The 19,059-nt window shown below is 38.6% G+C and overlaps 1 protein-coding gene across 1 annotated transcript; it reads right to left on the bottom strand.

The window, feature by feature from the left end:
• Nucleotides 1-11,411: 11,411 nt before the first annotated feature.
• LOC120506824 (serine/threonine-protein phosphatase 4 regulatory subunit 3B-like) lies at nucleotides 11,412-18,836 on the bottom strand. The gene is made up of 11 exons (XM_039718833.1): nucleotides 18,288-18,836; nucleotides 16,950-17,027; nucleotides 16,626-16,739; nucleotides 15,745-15,861; nucleotides 15,413-15,544; nucleotides 14,655-14,757; nucleotides 14,027-14,185; nucleotides 13,172-13,341; nucleotides 12,671-12,828; nucleotides 12,074-12,224; nucleotides 11,412-11,495 (listed from the first exon to the last, which is right to left on the bottom strand). The coding sequence occupies exons 1-11, from the start codon at nucleotides 18,834-18,836 to the stop codon at nucleotides 11,412-11,414; spliced, it is 1,815 nt and encodes a 604-aa protein (XP_039574767.1).
• Nucleotides 18,837-19,059: the final 223 nt, after the last annotated feature.

Genomic DNA, 19,059 nt, shown 5'->3' with positions numbered 1-19,059 from the left:
TAGAGAATGCCTCCAAAATACTTCAGCTGCAAGTTAGGAGTTTGACAGTGAACCTTTCACTTGTTCACTCTGGCCCCCTGACTCAAAAAATAAATACACTGGGCAATTTAATAGGTAACTGATGCCAGCACCTGTGGCTACAGATAGAAAATGTACTTGATGCTACAAAGAGCAAAGTTGGTAAATTTGCTGTAGGATCATAGAAAGGATCTTTCTCTTTAATAATTTCTAACTGACAGATCTCTTGCAAGATACACTTTAAAAAGCCTTTCTCATGAATTCAGGGTTCACAAGTGATAACAGCATTATCAGCCCTGCAGCATGGGATGCACAAAACACATTCCTGAAAAACTGAAACTTGAGAAAACCTCCTATTTCCCAGCAGCTCCTCCTCTGCCATCACCTTCACAAAACATTAACCTTAAGGCTCACCCAGACTTTCATTTCTCAAACTGTGAATAAAGGAGAAGCCTCAGAATCTGAGACCCCAACAAGCAGAATGTAAAGGGGCAGTGATGGGACACGATGGGAGGTCCTTCCCTCATTAGCTTCCCTCCAAAACAGAGCTTAGGGATATCCCTCCACCTGGAAAATGCTCCTGGGGAGGCAGTTCTGAGTGCTACTCAGACCTACAGCAAATCTGGCTGCATTTGCACTGAAATTTTATTAGCCATTTCAAACAAAGAGAAGCATTTAGCTTGTTCTAATGTTTTACTAAATTTGAAAACCTGCAGGAGTTTTCCTGTGTGAAATGTCTTTAATTACTGCTTTCTTTTAGCTTTAATCAGAGCATGGAACACCAGCTTTGACATTCATCTCAGGGCAAAATACTGACACTGTGAATGGCAACATCATCAAAATGCTCTGATATGTTTCATCATAGATACTTTTTTATTGCATTCTTTTAAAATGTAAAGAAAAATAAAACCACTTAAATATTCCATTTTTAAAAAAAAAAAGAGGAGTTGTTCTCATTAACTAAAATTCTGACAAAAACTTTGAGGAGCCATGACGTCCTGCAGCAATGAAGCCCACACAACTGCACAGTTTATGTGCAACAAGTCCTAGTATTTATTCCTCTCTTCCAGCAAAACTCACATCCCAAAATCAGCCAAATTTGGGTAGATGTTTTGCACACCTCTTAAGCTTGTAGATAGACAGCTGGGTAGAAAATCCACTTCTTTTGCAGAGTGTGTTACGTTTTCATGTTTTGTTTATGACATTTTTCAGAGTGAGAACATTGTGCTGTGAGCTACTTTAATATAAGAAAAAAATAACTTTGTCACTGGAAAATGGATACAAACAATGTATTTTCCAAGTTTCTTTCCACAGGTTGTTATTTACAAAATTGTTTGTGTTCTGTCAGAGGGATGAAGTACACAAAACATCATCATAACCCGGACAGAAGAGGGATCCTGGCTTTGTAGGAGTAGAGAACAGTATCAGTAGTAGAGAAAAAATTCCATATGAAGAGAGCATGATTTTGCTCCACACTCCTCTGCAGACTGACAGACAGCAGTGTATTTTGGTCACAGTAATCCATCACAACACAGGTTCCCATTCCCCCAAATGATAAACCCATTTGAAAGTGCAATTAAAACCAATTTATGCCAAATTTCATGAGAGGTGGCCTAAGGCAGAGAGCTGCACAAGAAAAAAAACTGCTCCACAGCATACAGCACTTGGCTTTTGATATTTTTCTCATTAAACTAAAAGCCCTAGGATGGGTTAAACAAGTGACAGCACAGGAATGAGAAGCAGCAATGTCTCCCTGCAGTAAAGGGCAGCTGTACTCCCTCCTTCCATGCTGGAAAGCAGGGGAACAGCATTCAACTACCTCCTCTACTGTTTATTCATGCACTCTTAAAATACACATTCCTTTTGTCAATATTCACAAAAGAGGAAGCAGTCAGTGATGTCATGTATTTTGCGTAGAGAGAAATGTAAATTCTCTCACTTTGAAGCATAACCAAATTCTCACCTCCAGAAGTTAGTAGAAGACCTTTCTTAGAGAGCAAATTTTTGCATAAATGTACAGTTTCATTCTGACCATCTCCAGACCTGAGGATAATAACTTGAAAGTAGGTAAAATATGTCAAACCAAAGGTCTGCAGAGGTCAGTATTCTCCCTCTAATTGAGAATATGGAGGCAGGCTGTTCTGTAGCCTGTTAATTATTGTTATTTGTTGTCCCTTGGTATCAGTTGTTTTCCCCCTTGTTTTTTTCACTTTTCTCTTTTTGCACTTTCATGCCCCATAGGACCTCATTGTTTCCTTAGGTTCATGCCTGGCCATATGAGGAGGATCCAGCTTGAAATGAATGGAAGAGCATGGACACAGAGCAAGGAGTCAGACTTTTCCACATGGGATGGAATCCCAGCCTTCTCCTCCCACTGGGTTTGTGGCACTTGGGTTTACTCTCTTAAGCTGCAAAGCATAGACTTGTGCTGCTCTGCATTAAAACAAGAGTGAACACAGACTGCAAACCATGGTCTGAATCTATAATGGATGACTGCTGAAACTGCTCAGAGATGCTCCATGAATATTTTGGTTAGAGATGGGTCAGCCTATGAGTACAAAATACAGTTGCCTGTTACATGGCCAATGAACAGGTATAGAATGGTAAATAAAGAGCATTTGTTTCCATTTTTTCCAAAGAATGCCTGAACCTTCTTTGAAACATTTGAATACATGTAAGAATTAAGTGTCTATACTCTGATAGGGTAGCTGTCAGAATATATACCCCACTAATTTCAGTGGGGTTGAGAGATCTTCAGGAAATGAAGTCTTGCATGAGGTCTTATATTTGAAATTTTTTCTTAATGTCTATAAACAAAAAAGTTTCATCTTAATCTACACAAACTATACTTTCTCTCATTTTTGTCTGGATATCATCAAAATCAAGGCTTGATTTATCAATATAAAGCAAAACCAGATTAAAATTTACAAACTATGTACATTGTTTCTAAAAATTAGAACAGGTGTAATATTTCTTTCCTACATAGCACACATACATATTACATAGTATCATCACTGGTAGAGGTATCAGTGTTTTGTGACTTCAGTTATTGAAAACTACAGGTGAAAAAAATTTCTTCAGTACTTCACTAGAAAACAGTGCCTGAGGAACCAAGTGGACTCTGCATCTTACACTTGCATTCAGGAAATATTGTATATATTAATTTGAACACACTGGAGAAAAGTCTACTCTAGAGCTAAGGAGCTGATGACTGAAAGAAGTTATGAATACAAACTCTTAAACTATGAATATAACAGATATGTAATATTCATAATACAGAAAAATCTGTAAAAATTAAATGGGATGAAGCTCTTTTATTCTTTCCCTGTCTGTGGATTTGGTGTTCCCCAATGTCTTACAGAAAATATTTTCACATGGCACTTTAGACCTAGGAGCAATCTTCCAATCTATAAACTCCACATTTAATTTCTGCACAAAGAGCTGGTGTCATGACTTTGGGGAGAAAGCTACACGTTTCCAGGGAATGTGCAGAAGATTTCTGCTTTGTGAAAGTTTGGTGTAGCTTTTACAGTTTGTAAAGTGAAGCTTCTGTCAGTCAGAAATTCCAGCTTATCTTTCTACATGTGATTCCATAGCAAGATGTTCAGTGTCACCTAAAAGCATCAATTCCATGGTGCTGAAATAACTCACTGCAAGGCAAAGTGTTTTGATTGAGTCATTGCACCAAGGCTCAAGTGCGCATTCGTGAGATGCCCTGAGTTATTTCATCAGCTAATCAGCAACAGATACGCTCTCATGTGGTGGGGGAAAATGCCCTGCTACAGCCCTTGTCATGGACCTCACAAACTGAAAAAGCCAAGACAAGTGAGCTGTTGATCACAAGGATGGCTTTTGTTTACTCTAAAAATGTCATGACCAAACAACGCTGCTGGTCAAATGCCAGTTTTGCATGCAGTAGCAGATGTAAAGAGATGTTTTTGCATTCTGGAAATCACAGCTGAAGGAAAGAGAGTTTAGTACCTTAACAAGAGCAAAGTAAAGATGAGGCATTTACTTGTATAAATAAGTAAAAAATCTGCATCTTGAAGTCCATATTCCAAGTGTTTCACTCGACTGTTACTTCCACTTTCATATTCAGGAAAGCTGAAAGGACACAAGGAATACAAGCAACAAAATGTTCAAATTAAATAGAATCATATAATATATAGCAAGTACTAAAGCTCAGAAAAAAAAAATAAATCAGAATATGCCAATGTAATTGATATTCCTGTGGATTAAGACATAGCCTTTTAAAACATGATATTACTCTCTTTTATTTGAGAACTTTTTACTTATCGTTACTGGATACTTTACTCTTCTCACTAAACACCTACAGACTCCAGACTAAATTACCTGTCTAGGGTGAATACAACACTAAAATTTTCCCTATTGGCACTCCATGCATTACTATAGAACTGCTTGAGGAAGTCATCAAGTTCATAAGTGGAAGGTCCAACATGAAAAACTCAGGTCTGTCTGTGAGAACATGGTGTGAGTGACTAACTGTAGGGATAACTGGCATCTCCAGCACTCCACTGAGCTACTTTGAACAAGAAGGACACGTGTGAGTCTGCCAAGAGAGGAGCTGGTAGTGTCTGTTACTGGAAATGTAGGGCAAGGTCCAAGCAGCAGCTCTGACTGTGAGCCCATTTTGCCCCAAAGTACATGACAGACCATGCAGCAGTGGTGGCCCTCGGACAAAAAGCAGCAATCCAGAAGAACTTAAACAATATCCATTTGCCATCTGACTTCCAGGAGCCAGACACCTGCCCCCATGATGGCATCTTTGAAAATCTCTACAAAGCAATTTCTCAGAAGTCTGCAGTTACTAAGCTCCAGTGCCCCCCTTCACAATGCTAAGATGATGAAATGCATTATTTATGGATTCAAATGGTACACTCTTCTCCCAAAATAATTGTTGTATAATTGGGATAATGCCCTTGATTGTCTGCCTAAGTGAAACTTGGGTAGGAAATAAATCTTGGCTTTCAGCCATTTGATCAGAGCTGACTGAAAACTTACCATCATGGCATTCAAGAATAATTAATCTCTTCAAATAAACAGAATATTTCACAGTAGTACTCCTCTTCCTTAAAATATTTTATACTATTTTAGATCAAAATAATTTTAAAATTCCTTTTCCCCCTTCTAAAAACTCTTGCAATAATGTACAAAGCAATTACAACAATATTTTCCACCTTTTCTCCTCATCAACCTCTTCCCATCATCAATTCTCTTGTACAAGTAGATGACTGTCAAGATTGCAATAGGGAGTTATTACCTGTGTAGAGACAACAGGTCTAGTGTTCATGCTACTGCAGCCTTGGGAAGGTTTTAGAAGGAACTTAAGAAAAGGTCTCCAGATTCTGCAGAGCTTTACAATGTGAAACAGGGGAAACTGAATCAATGCAGCATCTAAAAGAGAGGGTTAAGACTGTGATAAATTTACTGGATGTGTCCACATTCCTGTAGTGGAAGTAAATATACCCAAGTACCACAGTGGGATCTCTAGCTGTACAGCCTCAGTAACATGTTTTTGGCATATTAGTTAAGTCTGAGTTAATTATCCCTGAGTTAGTTAACTCAGGAGCTAACACAGCTTTCAGATCCAGTTTTGCAAAGAGCACTGAGTCTTGGTTTTGCTGAACTGAAGGAGCAGAGAACTCAAGAAGTTTGAAGCCATTTGCTACACTGGAAAGGATTTTTTCCTCTTGACTTCCATGTCTAATTTGGAGAGGTTCCACTTTTGATAAATATATGAAAACTATCCTTCTGCCCTGCACTGAAAAATAAAATTTCATATTCGGTCCTTAAAACACCTTGCAGAACCAGACCCAAGGGAAGGAACTGCACCACTGAAATATCACAGATTATGATATATGGAATAATTGTGGAACAACAGGTCAGCATCAACACAGCAACAGGGCACACCAGCACTGAGCACCTGTGTGAGGGCAAAGGCTCAGGCACCTGTGACTGCATACAGCTATACCTCTTCAGGCTCACCACCTCAGGCACCCTTGGAATATAACAAATCACTGCCTCTCACTGCAGGGTTTGCTTAATAGCATGCTCTCACCTCTTGGCAAATCCTGCACAGTTTCTCATTAGCAGAATTGCAAAGATATTTTCCCTTAAGTATCCAGCATTTCTACTGGCAGGGCTGAGCTCCAAACAAGAGCAGAATCATCTCCTATGAAGTTTTCAGTAACTCAAGGTATTTAACACCTTCTGTTTTAGTGCTCTTGAGCAGTCTGGATCTGTTGCTAGTTGTCTGTGTAGGCTGTATTTCCACATTTGTAGAACATGATTACAGCAATTCCTTGCATCACAGTGACATGACCTGACTAGATTTCAACAGCGTGAGCAGCTTTGTGTTTCAATGTGTTAGGAGAGATTTCCCCAGACAAAATGGTGATTTAAGTACGGAAAGATTCAATGACCAAAAGAACCCCTCAAAACCTAGTTCCATGGGTGATATTAAGAGGAGGCTAGAAGCTCCCTTTCTCCTCTCTTTAATATTTGAAGATGTTAAATGAGGGAGACTTGAGAGGAAGTAGCTAGCAAAAGTGCAAGAGAGAATTATACAAGAATCAAAATATGTGAATGGAGAGTAATTTTCTGAATCTAAATATCCACATATACAAAATGAAATTATTCCCAGAGAATTAAATCAGGATTAGAGATAATTTGGTGAAGAAGCAGTAGTAACAGAACATCTATCTAGGTTAGGAACCTGGCTGTAGTATTATGTATCAAATGATTGATATTTTTCAGTTCAATCTTCTGATCAAACCAGGAAGATAAACAAAATAAATTTAAAAAAAAAAGTAAATACACTTATTTGTGGCAAAGTATTTCTGTAGGTTTCTAAACTAGTAAGGAAACAGAGAGAGGGAGAGGAACAACTAATTAATGAAGTGTTGTTTTTTGCCTTACTGGTCAGCCAAGAAAAAAAACCTACCTCATATATCAGATATAATTATTTATATACATTGAGAGTAATGATATTGAAAATTGTCATAAATCTTCCTTACTCCGATCTTTTGAAATGTTTAATGCACTCAAATGCAATAGTAAAGTTGTTCTGGCAGGGCTGGGAGCTCGGTGATGAGCTCCCTTACTCCTGGTCCCCTCCATCTCATGTAGTAAAGCTGAGAACTCCTAAGTAAATAGTGTAATGACTGATACACAATCCTTTCTGAGCTGGGTTTTTTATTCCTACTGGGCATGAAAAAAGTTTATACACAATGAAATCACTAAGTGAAACTACAACCTGTATGTGACTTAAGCTTATTAACTTGCCTTTCTATTGGTTTTCCCAATTTTGATAAAAAAGATTAATCACTGTAGAGTTCCTCCTTATTTGGAATAAAAGGGCTCAATATCCAGTCTTTTTTATTTCCTGATTTCTCATATTTGTCTTGTTAAACGAGCTCAATTGTTTGTAATCTTACCCCACTGATGTCACAGCAAATATCTATCAGGCAACCACTTTTCCTCAGAACTGCTCAGCCCACAAGATTAATAAAGGCAGACCACACGGACATCCAACACCCATTTCTTGGCACTCTAAAAAACCTCCTGCCCCAAAACACCCTCCAGTTGCTTCCTCTGTCTTCCTCCACTATTAATTTTTCTCCATTTCTGAGCATCATCCATCATCCATCATCTTAGTTCACACATGCTGGTTTTTTCCTATGACTTTCCTGTGACTTCTTATGGTGGAATCATTCTCTTCCTTTTATAGGTGGGGGAACTGCAGCAGAATATGGTGTCAAGATGAGGAAAGGTATAGGCAGCTGTGGATCTCTTCCAAAGTACAGGAGGAAGAGCATGACAAACATTCAGATACAACAGAAAATTAGGAAAGAAAATAAAAGAAAAGAAAACAAAAAACAATCCCAAAACAAACAAGCAAACAAACAAAAAAATCCCACAAAAACAAACAAACAAAAAAAAAACACCAAAACACCCCCATCTAATTTGGCTTGGGCATTTGAGGAATCTAATGCTTTGAATACTTTCAGGGCATAAAAAGCATAAATTGCATAATCACTGTTAATAGCTTTTCTGACATCTCGGTCCTTCATGTTGAAGCTGTGTTTTATTTCACTAAATGGTAACCACAGAAGCCAGAAATCAAACAAAAAAGAGGTGTCAGTGATAGAAGCATGGTGATATGGCACAGAATGATACTTTCTGCCTTTGTTATCTGTGACCACCAGAAATACAGACAGAAAGAGAGAGAACACCAGGGTCACTTTAAGATGTGTATTGACTCTCAGGTTGTCAAAGCACAACACAGAAATACATCTGCAGCAAACTCCTGAAACAAAGAATTACCTTATGTGACAGCTTCAGAGGATGACACTGTATTTTTTTCTCCATAAATATAGCTTCATTATTTAGTCTCTCCTAAATGTTGAATATAAGTTGTCAGTAGATAGAAGGCTCTAGAAATTAAGTAGCTTTATGTGGTGAGCAGTCTGAAAGCTGCATGTACTTCTCATGGCAGTGTCTAGCACATGCACAAGAGTCACCCAAAACAAGCCCTCCTGATCCTACAGCTAGCTGGAAAATATGGAAGAGTCATGTATTCAGTGTATTCCTCAACCTCAACTTGCACAAATACAAACTTTTTTGTCCACTCATACATCAAACCTTTAGAGATAAAACCACCCAGATTTTTGCCGCTTTCTGGAGAGAAGAAACACAAGCAATGTAAAGGCTGCACATTAATTTTGTTTGGAGAAATGTTGATCCTTTTGCACTTCTCTGATTTGGAATAGGACAGTCACCAACAGGAACTATACTAAATAACCACAAAGAAATGTTTGTAACCTGGTTTAATTCCCATGCAGAGAGATTTACTTAACTTCTGTAACAGAGAGATTCCTCTAGCAGAGAGAAACCTTCTTAAATCGACAGATAATTCAGAGAAGCACTTTGAACTCGTGATTTAGTGGCTCCTGCACTCTCTCTTAGTGAGGTCTAAATTTCCCTGTATGTGTGGCAGGGAAGGTGATATCTGTTCACACACATTTGAAGTAAACAACTCAAATATTTTAAAGTCTAAAGTACCATTGAAAAGCCAACCTTGGTCAAGACCCATCATACAGTTGTTACATTTTTTCTAGTTTGGTCAGTTTTGCTTTGGTTTGGTTTGGTTTTGGTTTTTTTGTTTGTTTTTTTTTTTTTAATATAAATTTATTTTCAGCAGAAAATGTCTCCACTTAACTAATTTTTATCTATTTTCAATTTACCTTCTTGCATTTCACTCCTGCCCTACAGCACTCCATCTCATTTCAGGGATAATCTTACCTGACTTCTTTAATCCTTCTCTCCAGACACAGTAATTATCAGCTCTGAGAAGTCAAGAAGGCAGATCCTCACAGAAACCTTAAGAATAAGTGATTTAAAAAATTGTATAACAAACTATTCTAGATACAATAATTAAATTTCCCCCTGAGCTACAAAGTTTGGGAGCTGAACATTTCTTTTTTACTGTTGAATAAAAAATTAGTTTCTGTTACAGATTTGTATAGAAAGTGCTCTGACAAATATGCTACAGATTTGTGCTGAAGTGATTTGGGTTGGCAGTGCAGCTCATTGCTTATTTTCTTTTCTAATTTCATACCCAGCCAAGATAACTAAAGTATAAAATCTTAAAGTAAGTTTTCTCAAGCACATGGCCTTAGCATGTGGTTCAGATAGACACACAGAATGTTTTTGGAAAACCCCATTTTCCTGATGCAAGATGAAGTGTCACATTAATGGGGATTGCTGCAGCTTAATGGGAATAAATGCCACATCTGTGGTAACCAATAACTGAACCAATGAATGGCTAAAATGCTTTTTAGCTCCTAATCTGGCACCTACTGTTTAGGCTCCCATCAATCCCAAGGATTTTTTTCCCCCACAGCTGAATCGAAAAAACATTTTTTCTATGGAAAGGTCTTATTTTACCTAGGTAAAAAATTGCTCTGTTCTTTTTTTCCTCTTTGAGAGTTTTCAAATGATGAAATCCCTCCTCTGTATTCCTCAGCCAAGAGAACAGAAGTGATATAATGCTGATACATTTCAGAAGGACGAGGCACTCAGAAGGGTGGGTGCTGCCAGCACCTGCCAAGTTGTCTCCCATGGAAAAACCAAGTCAGTGGGAGGGCTGGAAGCACAGGGCTGGAAGACAGCTGGAGAAACTCAAGCTGGCTTCACCCTGATTCAGGGTGTCTTTCATTTCAAAGGCAGAGAAGTTGGAAGGAAGTAACTTGGTTTTAAGAAGCTCATCAGAGACCCCAAGAAAAGATGAATGTTTTGAGGATAAATTGCATCATCAGTAAGCAAAAGGATTTTTTTTCCTAATTTTACACTTAGTTTTACAGAACTTTCAGACAAGCAACTCAGTACTTTATATGTTAATATTTCAGATTACACAGACACTGACTTTCCAGAATACTGGAAACTCACTGATGTGTTCAGCAGCAGGGCTGAAGTGCAGACTTGTTCAACCACTGGCCTCAGCCTCTTCAGAGCCTATAGACAACCAGATACTGAAATATGCTAAATTAAAGCAACTTTAGGCAAAAATAATTGCTTTAGTTGCAAAGTTCAAGATGTCACCTGCAATTCAATTTCAAAAGAGTAGAAATCTTTTTAAAATCCTGTTCTGGCTTGGCCCTGACAGATTGAAAGTGAAGCTGAGAGTGGGGTTACCCTTTGCACAGGGCATGACATCACTGACTACAACAGTAACTCACAGGAAAAGAAGCAAACGCACGCAGTCAGGTTTCATGTAACTTTTTATTAATATAGTACTAACAAATAACACATCTTATGAAATTACAGAGTCTAATTTTAATTCCTAAATTTTACAGCTCAACATTAATATTGCAACATGCTTACAAATGGTATAAAACAAGTACATTTGGATCTTCAATACAAAATAAACTTGTTTGATGGAACAAACTATCTTATATAACTATAGAGAAGGCAATTTTTTTCCAAACAAGAGCTACAATTAAACCTAGCCACTACCTTAAACTAACTACTATCTAAATCTTCAAAACATAGAAATGGCTTCACATTAAACTATTCCATGAGAAATGGACCTAATCTACGTTACTACTATACTTTGTAATATTAATTATATTACTTATATTATATGGTATTGTATTGTATTATAAACATATACTACCACTACATTACATTATTATTATTATTATTATTACTATTACAATTACTATTTCTATTACTATTACTATTATATAATAACATATATTACTAGAGATATCTATGTGCTGGATTGCAGCTGGCTCCGTATTTTAACATTAAACAGTTGCAGCATTGGAAAGCCCATAATGAAAGTCCATATTTTAAAACTGCAGTTGCCTTTAGGAATCCAGACGAGCTTTTTTCTTTGGTGATGTCTCATCATCTTCATCATCAGGATAACCAAATATTTCAAATATACCTCTCTGATAATTAGAAAAAGGAAAAAAAAGTTATATTCCCACATTCAAAAACTACACACTGCACATCTGTTTTGCCCCTAAGTCTTAGGGGTGAACAATAAAATTATTGCCACAGTTTTCTATAGCTGCTCAGAAGCTAAGATTCAAGTAATGCTCAGCTGTAAAAGGCACAAAGGAGGTATCACTTCCTGCATTTTGTCTGCTTAAAAACACTTATTACTTCCCTGATGGGGAATGGATTCCAAAAAAGGCAAACTTATCTGTATATCACACAAACAGGGCACCAGCTGGGCAGGGAAGAAAGCCAAGGATTTTGATCACGCAGAAGAGGCAAAATGAACCTTTGCCCATCAGATGAACAACAGACTCCAGCCCACCTTATCCTCCTTGAACCTTAACCCAAACTAGCCAGGGTTTCACTCTTAGTGAAACCAGTCTGGGATTTGGGTGAATTTGTCCCTAACTAAGGTACCCTGTACAAAGCTATTGCTGACTGTGCCCCATTACACCCAGTAAAACCCCACAAGGCTGCTCTGCTGTCCTACGTGAGGACAGGAGCTTCCATGAAAGTTCTCTCCCACCTTGGGGGCTGCCATCACTGCGGCCAGGGTTGTGTTCGTTGGATGGGAGTCACTGGAGCTTGCTGGTGATGTTGGAGCTGCCTTCTCTTCACCTTCATCCTGTGAGACTACTGCTTTTTTGACAAGTGTCTCACCAGGCAATATGGAGACCCTGCAAGAGACATAGAACAAGTGATTGAAGCTTTGCCTGATGTTTCAGACTCAGTTCATAAATGGCATCCAAAGATTTAGAATTATTTAAGTGACTTTGAGAAGGCAATCCAGCCCCATCCCTGCTTCCTCCTGCAGCATAAGCTTCACAAATACCAAGGTGTTAATGAGGCACAGTGAATCCTAACTCAGAAGAACAAAGCAAAATTATGCTCTTCATAATCTGAGAGTTTTCTGAACAGAACATCTAATCTACTGACCACATCAGCTCTACTCAAAGAAAGGTAGATGGGGGTTTACTCTAACCCAAGAAGTTTTCATCAAGAATGAAATCCAACCCCAATCCCAGCCACCTGCTTCTGCTGCTCTATGGGAAATTAAAAACCAACCAGAAGCCTGCAGAATGGCAGTCACTGACAGCCTCATAAGACAGAAACTGGGCCATACCTGTTCAGTTTCTCCTGTTGCTCACATCTTGCTACTTCTTGCTTTTTTGCTTGCTCATATTTTGTCTTCAGTTCCTGGAATGTGTGAATGTATTTGACAGATTCCAGTGCATCCGAGAAGTTTTCAACTATATGTGCAATAAGGAAATGCATATTCTCCTGAATAAGAACAAAACAGGGTTTCAGTCTCAAATGCTCACACACAGAAAGTCAGAAAGCTTTTAACTTTATTTTGGAAAGCAACTGATTCCTTGTCCAGAACCAAAATATTGTTGTCAAGAGCAAACGGGAAGCAATCAGATTTACTCTTAGGAAAAAAGCTGAGATCTAAAAAGAATTATTAAACTTCCCTTAGAATTGGACTATAGACTCAGCAATGTCCCAGTTCCATTTGTGACCCTTCCAGTAAAACAGGATGTTTGCTATCTTGGAAAATTCTGCCTTTTGCCTCTTGCCCCACGAGGTCACGGAGGGATTGGTGCGAGGCTGCTGCTGAACTCACCTGTCGGATGAATTCAAACAGCTCTATCGAGGCAGACATGAGCAGGTTGCACCTATACTTGTTCTCCAGCACAGCATTTACAACTGGTTCAAACAGGTTTCCCACAGTGATGTATTGGTTATAAACGTTATCCTGCAGGCCAATTATCCTCCTCATAAAGCGAAGAACACCTGTGTCAAGAAAGACATTCAAGCATTCAACAACCACATGCCAAGCTCTCATCTTTTCTTGTGGAAGAATTGAAAAACCTGGTGTTACCCCAAAAGGAAGATGCATCCCCAAAGTGCAGAAGCACATTCGTTGACAGGTCATCTTTCTTTCCCTTTTGGACTTTCCTGGGTATTTGAAGGTCATCAGGAATCATGGATTTCTTTCTCAAGTCCAATTTAGCTTCATGCAATGCATTCCAGCATGCATGAAGTTAAAATATTAACTCCTTGCTGTGCTTTTGTCCTTGTTCCCCTCCCAGAACAAGCCCTAAGTCTTTAAAGATCCTGGTTCACAGAATTTCATTCACTCTCCGTAAGGAGAACCGGATTTAAAACATCATTAAGAAAGGACACAATTTCCACTGAAATAAAGCAAGAAATCTTATTAAAAGGGATCCTGTCATGAAGATTTGAAAGGATCCCTGTAGACTTCAAAAGAGAAAACCATCCTCTTCCCACAACAAACTGCACTGGTCTGTGATTACAGACATCTGCTACCTCATTTTTTCCAAATTACTAAATTGCAGCCTGTAAAACACAGCAAATGAACAGGAATTCTGGTTCAAATGTACATTTGTACTGGTACATCTTCCACACAGGACACACAAAGCCTTGAAAAAGGAAATCACAAAAGTTCTATACTCACACAAGGCCAGAAATTTGTGTCTGGATTTCATCAAAACCAGTGTTCTTCTCAGGAGATCGTTCTTGATGACGAAATTCTTCATGTGATACTTGTGCCGTTCGACACAAAAAGACAACAGCTTCAAAACTGAGGCAAGTATTTCTGCTGTTTGATAAGTATCTACAAGAAAAATTAATGCTGTAAGTTGTACAAAAAAATCACAATAATGTACTGTCAAAGTACACTGGAGTCAGTTGCTATTGCAGTTCCTGACATATTTTTGGTGGACTTTTTGTTTTACTGGATTGCTTTGGGAAGCAGGACATTGGGTCAGAGCAAAACAACAAACACACCTGTGGCTTTTTTGCCTTTACAGTAAATATTCTTTAAAATTAGACTAGTAAAACTACGGCGTTATTCTCAATACACATGAAGGAAGTGCATCTTTACAAAGTACCCCATCAAGCTATGTCATCATTCACAGCTTCAGGAAAGGGCTATGAAAAGTCCTGCCCCCAGAATCCCTGTCCCTGGAGGAACAGCAGCTTGCAGCAACTGTATTCCCAGCAGGCATCACAGGTCTATGGCTGTTACCAGGACTGTAAGGCCCTTCAAAGGGAAAAAAAAAATTTAAAATGTCAGTCATTACCTATTTCATTCCATTCTTCTGATGTATGAGCCAGAAGCGGCGCTATAAGAACTTGAATGTAACGGTCGTAGAAGATATCGAGAAATTCAAATACTTCTAAATGCTAAAACAACAATAAGTTCATTAAGCACTGGCATTCACATACAACCTTTTAAATAAAAAAGAGTAGTAACAGAGGAAAGAGCCTACAAAGAATTCTACTGAGTTCTTTGGATCTGCAGCACTCTCTTCACACAAGATCAATTTCTTTATTTTGGGACAAACTTTTATTTCTTTTGTCTCCAAACAACCAATCATTAAAATAATTCCCAGCATGGATGCATATATATACTGGAAAAAACATCCATGATTCAAAGTGCTTGACAAAGTGCCCTTAAACCATTCTGAAATGCGTGTAGTTTTGCCCATAACAACCTGTAAACCATTTTACAGGTATTCTGGTATGTAACAATGTATTAAAGTCTTTCAAGATTTATCATCCAGATGTGAGAGCTATGGTCAGACAGTGCTATGGCACTGGCACATGGGATTGTGTGGTTTGATTGTCTGGCATGATGCCCCAGACACATACCTGTCATCAGCAAAATTAGCTTATCTTTTGTTTATTTAAAGTCGCTATCAGACTACACTTGACTCAATTAAAAAAAAAAAACAACTACAATTATTTATCCTCTGCCCACAATAACAGCAATAGAAAATATCAGGCTTTTAAGTTTGCCAAGACAGTATCATGTTTTCTGCCATTCATGTTCTCTTACACTAGCTACAGCCAGCATTTTTTGTGGATTGATCAGAGCACACAAAATCTCCATCAACTTATTATCTCCTCCAAATTCAGGGTCAGGACTACAGACTATCTGCTCAATGATCTCAGTGATGAGTTGGGTATCCTGCAAAAAAAAACCCAAAGAAAGAGATCACAAAATAATTACTCACAAGAATGGAATGAGTTCCCCGCTTTCTGAATGTTTGGGGGTTTTTTAATAGAAATTAAAACAAAACACAGAAATTTAGGTTTTATTTTGCTGGTTATTTTCCTGTTTGCCCTAAAACTTGTATATTCAACAAACTCCAAACCACTTTTACTTACATTCTCATTCTGCTTGGCCTCTTGCATTACAAATTGTTGGACGGTGGTTGGACTAAATTCTACTAGGTAACACAATATATCTGTAGCACCAGATCTAACTTGCAGATCGTCCTTTTTCTTACAAAAAAAAAAAAAAGAAAAAATTGTTAGAGTAAATAAAGTTTGGTACTTATTATCACGTGAAGCTGTAAAGAGGAAGGAGTTTAAAAAATGGAGAACATTTAGTTGCAAAAAATTTTCATGAGAAACACAGTAATATGTTTACAGAAAAACAACAAGGAACCAGGCAAATCCTTTCCCTACTATTTTCCTCCTTTAGAAAGGACACAAGGCTTCCTATGTGTTTGAGAGCCCTAACTTAGGCTGGAAACATTCACAATGTCCTACTTGCTTGAATATCTCACTTTATTGATATTCTAAGCCTGTTATCCACAATTTATTAATTTTGTACTGAGGGACCAACTGTACAAATCAGGGTGTACCACACATTCTGTGCCCATTTACAGGCAACAAGAATCCAGAACTTTCCTTAAGGGATATGATTTTGTCTGATAAAAAAACAACAATCAATCTTCCACATGAAAAAGTCTTTTTCAGCTTTTGACTACTTTGTCACAAGGACTTCATGGCCCTCAGACTTCTCCATCATGAAGTCTGAAAAGTAAAAATAGTAAGAGCAGTGAAGCCAGGCTACTCCAGAGGAGAACTGTAGGCAGCTTTTGGATTCTGGACATTACCAGAAACCTCCACTCTCAGATCAAAACTCTCCATCAGACTTACAAAAAGGTGCTCAGCAGATTAAAAAAAAAAAAATTAAAAAAAGGCTATATGTCTGTGGGCTTTTCTAGTTTTATTACAACCAGTTCTAAGTCTTCACTTACCATTAACATTTCAAGAATTGGAAGAAATTTCAGCTTTACTAGAGTTTGAAGAAATTCATCTCTTTTCTTAGGTAACATGCAAGAAAAGGCACAGAATTCCTTGAAAAACTTCATCTGGTGCACAGGGAAAAAAAAAAAAAGTTGTGTGTATTTAAGTCAGAAAATTCTCTGAAAGGAGGAAACAGTTACAATTTGTACTGGGGGCTGTACTGCCTGATTCTCCAGAAGTATTTTTAAGACTGCAGAACTCTCAGGACAGTTTCACTTTCTACTTCATCCCTCTCATTTAAAGCCTCTGAGGAACCACCAAGACTGCTGACTTACCAATTCACATTGTTGTTCAGCAGCTGTATCTTCATTTGTTAATCGTGCAAAAACTTCAGGCAAAAATTTCTGATCTTTCTGTGGAGCACACAAAAAGAACACAAATTACACAGTGCCTTCTGGAAAGTGAAAATATGATCTTTCTAGGATCCCACACTGCACAAAGTCAAACTTTCCACACTGCCATTATTTTTATCACAAAAAAGGCAAATTGTAGAGTACGCATCCAGCAGGATCATTTCCAGTCTTTCAGCACTCCTCCTGTGCAGCTGAAGCATCTCCAGGACACCAGAGCCACAGATAAAGCTGGGCACAGGGGATGATCCCTAAATTCGTCTCTACAGTGTGACATTTCCTTTCCTTCTCTGCTGTGCCACCCCTACGCTTTGCAGTTCTGCTAAACCCCACAGACTCCCTGAGGGATTTGTTACACCCTCACACACATCAAAGGGACAGAAAAAGGCAGTCCTAATTTGTTTCAGACTCTCTCACAGCACTCTGCACATCAACTGCTAGGGAAGCAACTGGTACACTTCTGATGTAAAAAGTGCTAACCAAGAGAAAACTTTGGCCCTACTGTACCTGCACCACTTGTACTACACTGTGAACATCCCAAGAGGATCAGTTTCCCTCTTTTGGATCTGCATCATTGCAAAGCACCTTTTCAGTCCGTCTCTGTGAGGAGGACTTCATTGACAGATTGCAATTTGGCTGCAGCCTCATTCTCCCGAATCTTACTCGCAGTAAAACCAGCTCTCCCACATGCAGGCACTCTGCTTTGCCAAGATGGGAAACTTTTGTGACTATTATTTGCTTTTCAGATTCACATCCTCTACCGGTATAATATATTTAAGGATATATAGGACAATACTACACGTCTTGTAAAGCATTTAATTCTTTAGACTCCAAGAAACCCAGGAACATCATAATCTCTCAAGTGTTTTAGCACTTTCTGCCATATCTGTCCACCCATTTCTCTGCACCCCTTTACATGGAAAACAGTGTAATAAATGTCCCAGTGTAATAAATGAATTAAATACTGGGAGTTGCATGTTCCTTAAATACTGACACAAAACCAGCTCCAAAGATTTGCTTGGCAATCAAAGAGAAGGACTTTATTTTGTTACAGGCCATAAAAAGTACTAAGATAGTCACCTGAAAATTATCATTTTGAAAATACAAAAAATCAAGAGTATCAGAAAGAAGGGAAAGCATTCAAAACATTTTGCAAATGAAAGTGCCTGTGATTAACTTACACAGTATTCACCAGCTTTAAACCATTTCCAAACTACAGCCAGAGGGATCTCTACAGATCTAAGCCACAGTAAAAACACTTACCTGCAATGCCTGAAAAATCTTGTGTTTGCTGGAGCTGATGAAGGAATTGAGGGTAGAAAGAGAACCCCCTTTAAAATCCAATGGATTTGGATTGATGATGGCTTGAATGTACTGTGCCCTGGATGTCTGCCGGATTTTTTGCCTGAGTTCAGGGTTTCTGACAGGAATAACATCCTGAAGCTTTTCTTTTTTGGTCAAGAATTCCCTGTACCGTCCTGGCTGAGCCAAACGAGGATCATATTCAAGGCATCCGATAACACCCAGAATATACTCATCAGAAAACATCACCTTAAACAGAATGGTTTTGTCCAAGCACAAAATTCCTTTCATTATCTCAAACAGAAGATGCAAGGATTCAGTGTCCTTTGCACTCTCACAGACTTGGAAAAGCTGTAGCAGTTTTGGAATATAGCCTTCATTCTTCAAGGCCAGCGTTAGCTTTTTCGTACAGATGAGTGAGACGTGAACAGAAGACATTAGCTCTGCCAACTCCCCAAGACTGTGGAGTTCACAGGCGGGAAGGTCTATCAAACGTCTAATTCTACCCATGTTTTTAGGCATTCTTCTTCTGACTCAAGAAGGCCCTGGGTAACTTCCAGAGAACGGCACCAATACCCAAAGTGGACGAGAGAGAAGCAAGAGAGCAGCCAACTCTGCGCTGCCCTCCTGATGCTCTGCCCCTCCAACTGCCTCAGGCGTTCTTCAGCCATTGTGATGTAACCTGCACCGGAGCCTGCTGATTGGTCCATCCCTCCAACTCCCACTCTCCAGA

The sequence above is a fragment of the Passer montanus genome, unplaced genomic scaffold, assembly GCF_014805655.1.
Source record: "Passer montanus isolate IOZ18808 unplaced genomic scaffold, ASM1480565v1 scaffold40, whole genome shotgun sequence".
Taxonomy (NCBI): Eukaryota; Metazoa; Chordata; class Aves; order Passeriformes; family Passeridae; genus Passer; species Passer montanus.
This window is presented reverse-complemented; position numbering and strand designations above follow the sequence as displayed.

What these genes read in the sequence shown, in the direction of transcription:
- LOC120506824 (XM_039718833.1), bottom strand. Translation starts at nt 18,836, where the DNA reads ATGGGTAGAATTAGACGTTTGATAGACCTTCCCGCCTGTGAACTCCAC. An exon ending in CAATTCTTGAAATGTTAATG is followed by an intron (nt 15,862 to 16,625) that starts GTAAGTGAAGAC and finishes TTTTTTTGTAAG; the next exon opens with AAAAAGGACGATCTGCAAGT. An exon ending in AGGCCAAGCAGAATGAGAAT is followed by an intron (nt 15,545 to 15,744) that starts GTAAGTAAAAGT and finishes TTTTTTTTGCAG; the next exon opens with GATACCCAACTCATCACTGA.